We start from the raw sequence: 14,739 nt of genomic DNA on the forward strand, positions 1-14,739 counted from the left end.
CATGTCACCTGGTACCTACGCTATGGAAATTATGTCCTGCTTCTTTTGTGAGTGTTGTATAAATGAAGGCTCTTTTATAATTAGTATTAGGACATGGGAAGGAAAGAAGTCATATCACTGAAACATGGCTGGAGGGTGTTTGTTCAACATCTGGGATTGGCCTATGTGATCAGGAACAGCTGGGATTGAGCAACAGAGAGCAGTTTCTCTAATGCACCTTTAATTTGTATGTATAGGTTTGCATAATTAACCCCTGGGAAATGGCTGTTCATGCAAGTCCTACAGTAAAATGTTCAGATGTTTTAGTCGTCTAAGTCTCATTGTGACAAATTCAGAACTCATTGGAAAACCCTTTTCTCTCAATCGTTCTTCACACAGTTAGTCATGTCCACTTACACACATCCACACCCCAACACCCAGCCAGCCACCCGCACACTCTATCTATTCAAATTTTACTCCTGCAGATGGAGGAAGATCAGATTTTTTTTAAAAGTGACTTGGAATATTCTCAGATACTGCAGTGATAAGTGTCATGCAGGTACTAGATAGTATATTTCATACTTTACCATACTGTGCAATATTTAGCATAAATTTAAAATATCCCAGAAAACAAGAATCCCACAATTGTGTTATGCAGATAAATGCAATTTTAATTACATCCAGTCTCAGGATTAGCATATGATATTGAAGGCTGTATTCTTCTGAGGGAGCTAACGAAATTAATCAGTAACAAAGGAGCTACAAATCCAATTTCTGGTTGAGTTTTCACTAAACAACAACAAAAACAAAAACATCCCAAAGAACCGCCCCCCACACACAACATGTTAAAAGATTTAGAAAGGAGTTTCATGATACTGTTGAATAGCCACCGTTTAAGCCTCAAATGTATATAGGGTAAAAATGATCTAAACTTATTTAAAGCACTCTGATACCAAGCCTCTAACGTCAGGATTTATCTAGGGTTCATAATGTGTCAAAAACTGTGTGACTGTGGCCCCTCAATTATACTTTTAAGCATCATCTCAAAGACCCAAAGATATGTATTCTATTCCAGTGTTATTTCCTAAAATGATAGTAGGTTTGAGGAGAAATGCTATCCAAACACAGCCCTATCTGCAGGACCCTGCTACTTCAGAATGAAGAACTTTGCCGGGCTGATTAGCTTATTTACATTTTGGCTGCCACACTAGCAGATGTCACTCAGCCAGATGTCATTCCCCTCCAGCTAGAAAAGAGACATCAAGAGTTGCTTAAGCATGTTAAAGGGAACTAGCTTAAATGTGTACTAAGGAAGCAAATTCTATTTTTATCTATGCTTGCCCATTTCCGCTCTACCAACAATGCCAGCATTGACAGCTTGTCCCCTCCTCCTACAAAGATCCATGCTTTCCTCTGCTATGCCTTACGCATGGAACTGATCTGTAAAGCTTTTACCCTCTCCTCTAAGCCTACTTTCTGCCCCTGACACCTACAAGAATTCCCCAAGGATGGCGATAGACTGATGGTCAGTTGGGAAAGCTGATATTTATAAAATACAAAACAGAGTAAGTATGTATGTATATGCAAGACATATTTGTCCTCCTCTCCCCCATCCTTTGTAAGATGACAAACACCACAGACACTCTTTGTTTGCAGAGCATCACACATAATATGGCCCTGATCCTCTGGGTGTTACTGTAATAAGTACTTTATAGTAAAAATGTTACCCAAGATCTCACTACATGTGAAGGGTCTGCTAGCCTTTTATAGATCTACCAAAAGAGCCTTTACACAGAGTTAGTGAATACCACATTCTTTAGGATGCCATGGCAATATGCATTGCCACTTAAAGGCTGTGTTGTGACTTTTATCCCAATGTCTATATTCTCACTCGACTGTCTCTCATTGGGTTTCAACTATGCTTACTATGATGCCCTGGGTGTCAGCCATAATGGGCACAGAAGGATACGTGAAAGATTTACACAGAGTGCCTGACTGAGAATGTTGGATATGTTTGTGAGGATAATTTTATGGCCATATAAGGTGTCTAGCATTCAACAGGTGGTATTCATTCTGCCAAAGGAGGTGGTATGGGGGGGGAGGGAGAAGAATACTTACCTCGTTCATATTTCCCTTTCCGACTTGGCAAAGCAGCACATTCAGAAATTAAATCTGCAAATCTGAATCATGTAAAATATTATGCAGAGCAAGGTGATTTTTTTGGTTCAGTTCATTATTATATTTTCTGTTTTTTCTGTTGTTGAGATTAATCAAACCATTTATCAGTGGGATTAGGAAAGATGAGGGGGATATTAAGAAAGCAAAGGAACTACAAGAGCCCCCATGGCCAAGGGAAGGAGTAAGGCTATATTCATCAGAGTCCTCTTCATTAAGTAGGCACACTGTACTGGAGGTAACTTTTACTCTTGGTAATTTTTTAAAAGAATATTGGAATATTGTTAAGACTGATGTCCAGCTAAGAAATTAAACACAGCTACTATTGACTGAGGCATAATGGGGAGAATTTTCTTTAGCACGCTGGGAAGAACTGCAATCCAAGAACCATGACTGTCCCACTGAGATGATGCATAGCTCAGACCCTGAGCAATTCCACCATTTTATAAAAGATGTTACTAGTTGGCAAAGTGTCTTTTCACTGTCTGCACAACTACCCTGCATGCACCTACCTCCATTCTCTAATAATTTCCTTATACTTCCCATGTACTTCAAATTTAAAATAATGTTTGCTTACATTTTTAATTGTACAATGTAAGGATCTGATCCTACAGCCCTCATTCACATAAGTAGTCAATAGAATTATTCACTTATGAACATGGCCTTGATGAAATGGATTCTTGTATTTCAGTAATCATCATGGTTCTGTGTAGAAATTCATCTCACTATGACCTGACGTAGAGTGAAGTAGAGAAATATTCAGAAAGAGGATTGGAAAGGTTAAAATTGTCCTGGGGCAATGGTATTGACACCCCGCCTACCTTTGTCTGACCAAAAAGAGAATTATTAATTTTTCTCATGGTCTTAAGTACCTCCAGAAGAATGTTATGACCCTCCCTTATGAGTGCTACAAGAAGACTTCTAAGAATAGAGCTCCTCAATATAGCAGAAAAAATAACAAGATCCAATGGCTGGAAGCTGAAGACAAACAGTGAGGGTGGATTCTCTACCTGAGAAGTACTTGAAGTCTTCAAATGAAGGTTGGGTGTCTTCTTACAGGCATGCTCAAACACAACCAGAAGTTATGGACTTAATGCAGGAATTCTTAGGTGAAATTCTATGGTTTGTGTTATTCAGGTGGTCTGACTGGATGATTGTAATAGCCCCCCAGCCCCACCACCTTAAAATATATGAATTTTCTGAACATTTCCTTTGTTGTTGTTTTTTTAAGTGATTCCTACCTGAATTAGCAACATTTGATACCTCATGCTTAAATGGCAACTCTTTAATATGCACCTCAAGCTTCAGAAAGAAACACATTTTGTAATTTCAGACTGCAAGAGCCATTGTCTGTTACTTCCTCCATATCAAAGACAGCAATCTTCCAGATGTATGTTTGAAGAGCACATATGGTAGATCAGGATGTGTATTACAGCGCTATGCCACAAGTAATGATCATTCAAAACTAAAACCACAGAGGGATAAGCAGTGACCAATTTTCTAAGTATTATCTACCTTTTTATAGAAAAACTGAGGAACAGCGAGGCAAAGGACTAAACTCCTTAAAATAGCTGTTGATTTTTGGATGGCCAGTTTGAGACAAATTAGGATCAGATTTTCAGAGCCAAGGAGCAACTGCAGCTCGTTTGTACTTCAACTGCAGATGAGTATGCTGTGCTCTCCTGAAAATAAGGCCCCACCTATCAAGCTGGATACCCAAAAATGGAGTTACCCAAATTATTTGACACTTTTCCTAGGTTTGTTACCAACTTGCCAGAGAACCCAGGTTTCCCAGCTCCGTAGTCACTGCATTAAGCTGTCTCCTATCACTAGAGGGGGCTGAAGCACCAAATGAATCCAGGTTTCAGAGGAACAGCCGTGTTAGTCTGTATTCGCAAAAAGAAAAGGAGGACTTGTGGCACCTTAGAGACTAACCAATTTATTTGAGCATGAGCTTTCGTGAGCTACAGCTCACTTCATCAGATGTTTACCGTGGAAACTGCAGCAGACTTTATATACACACAGAAATCATGAAACAATACCTCCTCCCACCCCACTGTCCTGCTGGTAATAGCTTATCTAAAGTGATCAACAGGTGGGCCATTTCCAGCACAAATCCAGGTTTTCTCACCCTCCACCCCCCCACACAAATTCACTCTCCTGCTGGTGCTAGCCCATCCAAAGTGACAACTCTTTACATAATCAAGTCGGGCTATTTCCTGCATAGATCAAGGTTTTCTCACATCCCCCCACCCCCATACACACACAAACTCACTCTCCTGCTGGTAATAGCTCATCTAAACTGACCATTCTCCAGGTTTAAATCCAAGTTAAACCAGAACATCTGGGGGGGGGGGGGGTAGGAAAAAACAAGAGGAAACAGGCTACCTTGCATAATGACTTAGCCACTCCCAGTCTCTATTTAAGCCTAAATTAATAGTATCCAATTTGCAAATGAATTCCAATTCAGCAGTTTCTCGCTGGAGTCTGGATTTGAAGTTTTTTTGTTTTAAGATAGCGACCTTCATGTCTGTGATTGCGTGACCAGAGAGATTGAAGTGTTCTCCGACTGGTTTATGAATGTTATAATTCTTGACATCTGATTTGTGTCCATTTATTCTTTTACGTAGAGACTGTCCAGTTTGACCAATGTACATGGCAGAGGGGCATTGCTGGCACATGATGGCATAGATCACATTGGTGGATGTGCAGGTGAACGAGCCTCTGATAGTGTGGCTGATGTTATTAGGCCCTGTGATGGTGTCCCCTGAATAGATATGTGGGCACAATTGGCAACGGGCTTTGTTGCAAGGATAAGTTCCTGGGTTAGTGGTTCTGTTGTGTGGTATGTGGTTGTTGGTGAGTATTTGCTTCAGGTTGCGGGGCTGTCTGTAGGCAAGGACTGGCCTGTCTCCCAAGACTTGTGAGAGTGTTGGGTCATCCTTTAGGATAGGTTGTAGATCCTTAATAATGCGTTGGAGGGGTTTTAGTTGGGGGCTGAAGGTGACGGCTAGTGGTGTTCTGTTATTTTCTTTGTTAGGCCTGTCCTGTAGTAGGTAACTTCTGGGAACTCTTCTGGCTCTATCAATCTGTTTCTTTACTTCTGCAGGTGGGTATTGTAGTTGTAAGAAAGCTTGACAGAGATCTTGTAGGTGTTTGTCTCTGTCTGAGGGGTTGGAGCAAATGCGGTTGTATCGCAGAGCTTGGCTGTAGACGATGGATCGTGTGGTGTGGTCAGGGTGAAAGCTGGAGGCATGCAGGTAGGAATAGCGGTCAGTAGGTTTACGGTATAGGGTGGTGTTTATGTGGCCATTGTTTATTAGCACTGTAGTGTCCAGGAAGTGGATCTCTTGTGTGGACTGGACCAGGCTGAGGTTGGTGGTGGGATGGAAATTGTTGAAATCATGGTGGAATTCCTCAAGGGCTTCTTTTCCATGGGTCCAGATGATGAAGATGTCATCAATATAGCGCAAGTAGAGTAGGGGCTTTAGGGGACGAGAGCTGAGGAAGCGTTGTTCTAAATCAGCCATAAAAATGTTGGCATACTGTGGGGCCATGCGGGTACCCATAGCAGTGCCGCTGATCTGAAGGTATACATTGTCCCCAAATGTGAAATAGTTATGGGTAAGGACAAAGTCACAAAGTTCAGCCACCAGGTTAGCCGTGACATTATCGGGGATAGTGTTCTTGACGGCTTGTAGTCCATCTTTGTGTGGAATGTTGGTGTAGAGGGCTTCTACATCCATAGTAGTAACACCATCCTGGCTACTATGGATGTAGAAGCCCTCTACACCAACATTCCACACAAAGATGGACTACAAGCCGTCAAGAACACTATCCCCGATAATGTCACGGCTAACCTGGTGGCTGAACTTTGTGACTTTGTCCTTACCCATAACTATTTCACATTTGGGGACAATGTATACCTTCAGATCAGCGGCACTGCTATGGGTACCCGCATGGCCCCACAGTATGCCAACATTTTTATGGCTGATTTAGAACAACGCTTCCTCAGCTCTCGTCCCCTAAAGCCCCTACTCTACTTGCGCTATATTGATGACATCTTCATCATCTGGACCCATGGAAAAGAAGCCCTTGAGGAATTCCACCATGATTTCAACAATTTCCATCCCACCACCAACCTCAGCCTGGTCCAGTCCACACAAGAGATCCACTTCCTGGACACTACAGTGCTAATAAACAATGGCCACATAAACACCACCCTATACCGTAAACCTACTGACCGCTATTCCTACCTGCATGCCTCCAGCTTTCACCCTGACCACACCACACGATCCATCGTCTACAGCCAAGCTCTGCGATACAACCGCATTTGCTCCAACCCCTCAGACAGAGACAAACACCTACAAGATCTCTGTCAAGCTTTCTTACAACTACAATACCCACCTGCAGAAGTAAAGAAACAGATTGATAGAGCCAGAAGAGTTCCCAGAAGTTACCTACTACAGGACAGGCCTAACAAAGAAAATAACAGAACACCACTAGCCGTCACCTTCAGCCCCCAACTAAAACCCCTCCAACGCATTATTAAGGATCTACAACCTATCCTAAAGGATGACCCAACACTCTCACAAGTCTTGGGAGACAGGCCAGTCCTTGCCTACAGACAGCCCCGCAACCTGAAGCAAATACTCACCAACAACCACATACCACACAACAGAACCACTAACCCAGGAACTTATCCTTGCAACAAAGCCCGTTGCCAATTGTGCCCACATATCTATTCAGGGGACACCATCACAGGGCCTAATAACATCAGCCACACTATCAGAGGCTCGTTCACCTGCACATCCACCAATGTGATCTATGCCATCATGTGCCAGCAATGCCCCTCTGCCATGTACATTGGTCAAACTGGACAGTCTCTACGTAAAAGAATAAATGGACACAAATCAGATGTCAAGAATTATAACATTCATAAACCAGTCGGAGAACACTTCAATCTCTCTGGTCACGCAATCACAGACATGAAGGTCGCTATCTTAAAACAAAAAAACTTCAAATCCAGACTCCAGCGAGAAACTGCTGAATTGGAATTCATTTGCAAATTGGATACTATTAATTTAGGCTTAAATAGAGACTGGGAGTGGCTAAGTCATTATGCAAGGTAGCCTGTTTCCTCTTGTTTTTTCCTACCCCCCCCCCCAGATGTTCTGGTTTAACTTGGATTTAAACCTGGAGAATGGTCAGTTTAGATGAGCTATTACCAGCAGGAGAGTGAGTTTGTGTGTGTATGGGGGTGGGGGGGATGTGAGAAAACCTTGATCTATGCAGGAAATAGCCCGACTTGATTATGTAAAGAGTTGTCACTTTGGATGGGCTAGCACCAGCAGGAGAGTGAATTTGTGTGGGGGGGTGGAGGGTGAGAAAACCTGGATTTGTGCTGGAAATGGCCCACCTGTTGATCACTTTAGATAAGCTATTACCAGCAGGACAGTGGGGTGGGAGGAGGTATTGTTTCATGATTTCTGTGTGTATATAAAGTCTGCTGCAGTTTCCACGGTAAACATCTGATGAAGTGAGCTGTAGCTCACGAAAGCTCATGCTCAAATAAATTGGTTAGTCTCTAAGGTGCCACAAGTCCTCCTTTTCTTTTTGCAAATGAATCCAAAATCCATCATAAATTACAGGGCCAATCCTTTTCCCATCAAAGCCAGAGATTTTGGCCACTGGATGCAATAAGAGCAGAACTGAGTTTAAACACAGGCTTACTTCACTGTATGAAGCTACAGCTGATTGCTTGAAACTTATACTAAATGAATAAAACACAGCTTCAAATATTAAATTGGTTTCTGAAGTGCCCCATTTCTGCAAATTTCCCAACTACATCTGCACTCTGAAAAACACTACTTCATTTCACAGTGCTTTCAGGATTTAGAAAAAAATCAATGACATCCACATTTGTTGGTAAATTGTTTAGCAAATATTAATGAATTAAATCTATTTTTTCTTTAACGTGAAATACACTATTGGTGGTCTTTACTGAGAAAAAATTATTTTTTTTCAACCTTCTCGTCTATAAAAACAACAAAAAAGTGTTCTCAAAACTTAAATTAAATTTACAAAGTTAAAGGAATTTTTTTTTTGTTTCCCTACAACCAGACTGCTTTAAAATAGTCTGTGTCTAAGCATTGACATTTTGACTGCACAAGAGTTAAATTTGTAGGATGTACTGACACATGAGTGAAAGTCTTACAATTTCAGTAAAGCTCAATGACTTGGGTGCGCACAATCTTCAAGACTGGGGATTTGATTACTTAGATGCACGCAGAGCTTGACTTGTTTGCATTGTGGCATTTGTACAAGCGTCTAACTTGGAATCTAAGGATGTTGTATCATACAACACAGGCCGATGCACCATGTCACCAAACCAAAATGGTTTCCTAAAATTTGTATTTATTAAACCGATACACACATTAGATTAGTATCTCTTCAGTTGTTTCAGATGAATATAAAAAACAAGTAATTCTTTAAATTGATGGCTTTGAATAGCTACTCTATTATGTGGCCTTAATTAGCCAAATTCCTTGTTTTAAATTTCATCTTACACTTCGTGGTTCCTCAGTCATCATCTTGCTGATTTCTTTTCTGTCAAGGAAACAGGAAAATTAATATCAGTGTTAGATAAACTTATCTTAAATAAGGCACCAATCTAACATTATATATATTTTCCAGAGATTGACACTGGGATGCAGCAAATTCTGTTCCCTACTGGAAACCAACACAGGTTTTTATTTACAATAGGGAACAGAATCTGTCACATCCCAATGTCAACCAATAAAAATGCTCCCCAAAACAAGAACTCTGGAAATCCAAGAATTACAGCCAGGGTAATACCAACATTCACCATCAAAAAAAAATCTGATCACACAGGTGCCTCTTGCATTGCATCCTGAAACTGGAAAGTCTCTAGGTGTGACAAGCTGCTGGTTGTACCACACTGCAAAGCAGATGACCTACCACTAAGAGTCTAGATCTTCAAAAGGCTCATCACTATGGTATCTAGGCACTTCAATGCAAAACTCCCCTATGCGACTTTCATATGAGGAATACACAGATCTCAGCAATAGGTGCACCACGAAAACTATACGGATTAGATAGTGTTCCCATCAGCCACTGCCTGAACGAGAGATACTGAATGTTAGCTTGCTGAAGATAGTACATTAATCGGATTAATGGGCTTGGCTTGTTGCTTAGGCTTTGGGGAAGGCTGCACTTGCAAATTTTTCATAATGCAACCCCTCCCCATTCAGTAATACATATACTAGAAGTTTTCTTCTGGCCCTGGGACAACACAATTTATTTTCCTCTTAACTCTTTTTAGGGCACCTAGAGATGTGACTGCAGTGGGTTCTGCAGTCCCTCCATCAAGCTTCTCAGCTAGCAGCTGAAAATGCCTGCATCATAGGCTAGGGCAGCAAGCTTCAGATAAGCCTCAATATCACGAATTCTAAATGCAAATTCTGATCCTTCCAGCTCAGTGGTTCCCAAACTTTAACAAGCTGTGAACCCCTTTCACTAAAATGTCAAGTCTCGCAAAACCCCTCCTAAAAATGAATATCTCCAGAGATTTTCTCCTTTACCTGAGTATAAATTATAAAAGCAGTGATCTTGGAAATATAAAATTTGTTTTATGACATGCTTATTACACACTATTTATTATTAATTATTTATCATTACAATATTTTTATTACATTATGAAAATGGCAACACTCTTCCAAGATCTCACTTTCGTAGCTCGTATCACTTTGAATAAGCCTGTTATAAGACAAGGCTCCTATATTTCATCAAGGAGTATCAGATGTGAAACAGCAGGAAGGTATTTAAGAAGCCAGCTCAAAGAGTTCCTCCTACACAAGCATTCAGGTCTTGAGCACTCCAGGCAAACAATGTACATTACAACAAAGCTTAAACTTGTTCTTCATAATAATTTTAAAAACAACACTAGCTGCCTACTTGATTTTAAAAACAGCAAAAAATATCCACCTCCCTTTCCATTTCTTATAAGGAGTCTTGAAGTTTAAATCTCCTCAGTGTGATAGATATGCTTGCTTTGATCTGTTTAGTTCTTGGAAGTCAAGTGCTGCCCGGGGTCCCGAGGGACAGCTTTGTCCGCCATTAGGGAATTTTTTCCTCAGAATCCCTGTAACATTTTGCGAACCCCTATTTGGGAACCACTGTTCTAGCTCATAGCTGATCTTCACAATACATATTACTAGCAGACTTTATAAGGCAAAAGAGTCATTGTTAGGTCATTACCACAGCACCTAACACTGCCACCCTCCTTTGAATGTTTCTGAGAACTGAATTTATTCCATTTTACACTCCTATACAATCAGGACCTGCAAAGATGCATAGCTGGAGAGGTGACTTGAAGTACTAATAAATTAGTTTTGGCTTGAGCATAAGATCGTGCTCTTCAAAACCCCACTATAAAGTACCATTCAACTCATGGCTCCTTGAGTATATTTCTCTATAGAGAGGATTCACCAAAACAGCTAAATTTTTAGCGAAGTTTTTGTTAATGAGACTTCAGTCTACACCATCCTGAGGGCCTATTTAGCCCTAACACTGTGCCTGAGGGCCAATGAGTAATTAATCTTCATTAGAAGGTCAGACCAGAGATTCATTCAATCCCTGATATTTTGGGCTGCCTACCTGAGGACCAGAGTACAATTTGACCACTGAGCAGAGCTAGTCAGGAATTTTCCATCAAAAACATATTTTAAGGATAATTGTTGATGGCTAATATTGAGGATACTTGGAGTCTTATAGTTGGCTGATGCCAAACAAATCCTTGGGCTTTGCCTGGCCTCAAAATGTCGAAGATAGAGAGTTAGATCCTTCACTATTGGTAAGGAAGAGATTTGTGCTGGTACAAAAGGAGAGTAATTAGAAGTAATGGGATTAAATTGAAAAGGGGGAAGTTACAACAGATGTAAAAAGATTTCTGATAGCAAGTACTATTAGACCAGGGGTCTCAAACACGTGGCCCACATGCGGCCCATGGGGTTCTTCCCTGCAGCCCGCCAAGCTCCCCGCAGCCCCGCCCTCCATCCCCTCCCCAGCATGCCACGTTCCCAGCCTACCTCCAGGCCAGGGGTGGGCAAACAACGGCCCCGTCCCCTCAGGGCTTTGGATCTGGCCTGCAGATTTGCCAACCCCGTGATGCTGAGGGCCCCGCGCTGCTCCGGGAAGCGGCAGACACCGCTTCCCTGCGGCCCTGGGGGGAGGGGGAGCAGAGAACTCCGTGAGCTGTTCTTGCCTGTGGTTACTTCCCCTGAAGCTCCCATTGGCCAGAAACAGGGAAGCACTCCCTCCTGCACCCCAACTCCCTGCCCTGAGCTCCCTGTTGCACTCGCACTCCCTCCTGCACCCCAACCACCTGCCCTGAGCCCCCTGCTGCACCCTGTGGTCAGCGGCGGGGGTGGGAGTGATGCGGCCCTCAGTCCAACGTATGAGTTCTCATGTGGCCCTCCTGGTGATTCAAGTTTGAGACCCCTGTATTAGACTGAGAAGTAGTCTTCCAATGGAAGTGGGGAACATTGCAATCTAGATTGGAAAAAGCACCAATTTGTTTTTATTATATATAATCGTCCAGAGAATAGAGACAATCTTTGCCCTGAAGAAGGACTTACAATCTAAGACAAGTAACATGTAAAAAGTGCATCTCTTACAGCTCATTACACTGTTCTGTAGCTTGCAGCTTTTGAGTGGAATTTGATTTATTTGTGTTGCCCTACAAAGTTGTGAGTGGTTGGGGGCTTGAGAGACTGCTGTTATACAGAATACTACTCTTGGTTAAAATCTTTCAAACTGCCTAAAGAGGTTGAAAGGAGGCAAAAAGATCATTTCAGCCTATGAACAAGTCATGTATATTTGTTGAAAAAAGAACTGAGAAATTAAGTTTGTTTGAAGAAAAAACTGCTTAAAGTGTTTAAAACTTCTTGTGACATTACAAAATTATTTTGGTATTAAAAAACTAATTTTTTTTTTTAACTTTCAGCCATTCAAACAGCACATTCCCACTTAGCCTATATTTATCTTTGTCATAAATATAAAGGGAAGGGTAAACCCCTTTGAAATCCCTCCTGGCCAGAGGAAAATTCCTCTCACCTGTAAAGGGTTAAGAAGCTAAAGGTAACCTCACTGGCACCTGACCAAAATGACCAATGAGGAGAAAAGATACTTTCAAAAGCTGGGAGGAGGGAGAGAAACAAAGGGTCTGTGTGTCTGTCTATATGCTGTTTCTGCCGGGGATAGACCAGGAATGGAGTCTTAGAACTTTTAGTAAATGATCTAGCTAGGTACGTGTTAGATTATGATTTCTTTAAATGGCTGAGAAAAGAATTGTGCTGAATAGAATAACTATTTCTGTCTGTGTATCTTTTTTGTAACTTAAGGTTTTGCCTAGAGGGGTTCTCTATGTTTTGAATCTAATTACCCTGTAAGGTATCTACCATCCTGATTTTACAGAGGTGATTTCTTTACTTCTATTTACTTCTATTTCTATTAAAAGTCTTCTTGTAAGAAAACCGAATGCTTTTTCATTGTTCTCAGATCCAAGGGTTTGGGTCTGTAGTCACCTAGGCAAATTGGTGAGGCTTTTTACCAAACCTTGTCCAGGAAGTGGGGTGCAAGGTTTTGGGAAGTATTTTGGGGGGGAAAGACGCGTCCAAACAGCTCTTCCCCAGTAACCAGAATTTGTTTGGTGGTGGTAGTGGCCAATCCAAGGACAAAGGGTGGAATATTTTGTACCTTGGGGAAGTTTTGACCTAAGCTGGTAAAGATAAGCTTAGGAGGTTTTTCATGCAGGTCCCCACATCTGTACTCTAGAGTTCAGAGTGGGGGAGGAACCTTGATAATCTTAAACAAAAAAGGGAGCGTGTCTTCCAGTCACATTTTCATAGTCTATATTATGCAGTAGCTTTGCCTAAGATAAGGTAATAATAAAGTACAGTTTGTTCTTGGTTATTACAAGTAAAAACAATAAATCAGTCCAACAATACACACACACACCCCGCGCTCTCTCTCTCTCTCAAAAAAAAAAATCTTTATTTTACAAGTCGAATATTGTAATCCTTTTATATCAGAATACCATAATTCCATGCGCTTTAGTGCTCCTGGTTTACAGACTCTGTAGTCAGAAATCCCTCCATTGTGGTTTGCTTACCAGTTTGAGAAAATCAACTAGTTTGTGAACATCTTCTCCAGTAGAAAGGTCTACAAAGTCCTTGGGCAGTCGGTAGCTCAGGTAAGGGCTAGGCTGGACGGTCACTTTGCTGTTTGTACAGCGGAATGCTGGATAGTCCTTCGAGAAAGACAGGTTAAAAAAACCCTTCAAATGTCTAAATGCAATTAAACACATTAAATTTTTTCAACTCCTGATAACACAGTTTCAATTGCTCTGGTATTGAGTTTATTCAGTATACTAAAAATGGACTTATCACACAGTGACACTGGCCCTTTAAAATGAAGCTGCCTCCTGATTCATCTTAAAAGAGGGTCACCTGAGCCCTAGAGGTGAGAGAGACCTCGTGAGTCAGAGCCACCTGAGAGCCTGAGAACAGCGTGAGTCAGTCAGCGAAATGGGAGGATGAGAACTGCCTGGGCCAGTGGTAGAAAAGGGCAGGTGAGAGCTGCCTGGGAGCTGGTGACTGGAAGAGGTCACTGGGGAAAAGCCCAGAGAGCAGAAAGCTCTCTGCAGGTCCTCCATGAAAAGAGGGAAGAATTATCACAGAAGCCAGCGGAAGGCTAGCCTGCTGACATTCCTGAGCCTGAGAATGCTGGAGAGGGTAGAACACAGAGCAGTAGAGGGAGATACCTGCTGGCTCTCTGAGCCAGAGAGCTGAAGCCAGAGGACCAGGGAGGGCTAAAGTCGGAGTGAGAAACACTGAGACTAGACTTGGTATGTTGTCTCTACTGTTTGGACTATGCTAGAGAAATGGACTCTGTTTAGGGACTTTTGTAAAGGACTATTTTGCACTATGTTTTTATAATAAACGGGCCCCCTGGAGGGCTACACTGGGGCAAGAAAGCTTCCAGTGGAGCTATTGGGGACTCTGATAGGGAAACTGAGGCAGGTGCAACTACTGTGTCATGGCCTGCTACAGGAGGGCATTCCAGGTGGGGATCACCCCATGACAGGAGCATTCACAGATACTAGGTTCCTTCCCCCTCCCCCTATATATATTATATAAAATAAATAAATAAAATCTTCTGACCACTTATGGGCAGAAATTAAAATGCTATTAAATATTCAGATCTCCCCACACCTCAAACCTCCAGTAGGACACTCACTACATGAATACTATTGATACAGTAGTGTTTAAGTAAATAAGAAGTAATAGTGCCATAATAATTGGACTCCCCCTCTGATAGTGAACTTTAGATAAGGCTGTTGAGCCCTCAGCTAAAAAGCCTGTCTGAACACAAGTATATAATTTCTAGCATCAAGAGCATTAAATTCCCCTTTAGTAAGGGCTTCTGATTTAAATCCATATTTACAAGTAAAATCCTGCCAATGTTAAGGTCAAGACTTATGCAGCAAATATTTGTTGAAAC

General features: G+C 41.7%; 1 protein-coding gene across 3 annotated transcripts in view; it reads right to left on the bottom strand.

Moving 5' to 3' along the window:
- Positions 1–8,211: 8,211 nt before the first annotated feature.
- Positions 8,212–14,739, bottom strand: part of CDC123 (cell division cycle 123) — a 75,905-nt gene continuing 69,377 nt past the window's right edge. The window contains exons 11-12 of one of the 3 annotated variants that reach the window (XM_073328761.1): positions 13,349–13,486; positions 8,212–8,763 (exon numbers count right to left, since the gene is read on the bottom strand). In XM_073328761.1, coding sequence (XP_073184862.1) covers positions 8,737–8,763; positions 13,349–13,486 — 165 coding nt within the window. In that variant the 3' untranslated portion in view covers positions 8,212–8,736. Of the gene's footprint in view, positions 8,764–13,348; positions 13,487–14,739 lie in introns of those variants that run through there. The other 2 variants (XM_073328759.1, XM_073328760.1) reach the window with 2 other exon arrangements.

This window comes from Lepidochelys kempii, chromosome 1 (genome assembly GCF_965140265.1).
Source record: "Lepidochelys kempii isolate rLepKem1 chromosome 1, rLepKem1.hap2, whole genome shotgun sequence".
NCBI classification, from domain to species: Eukaryota; Metazoa; Chordata; order Testudines; family Cheloniidae; genus Lepidochelys; species Lepidochelys kempii.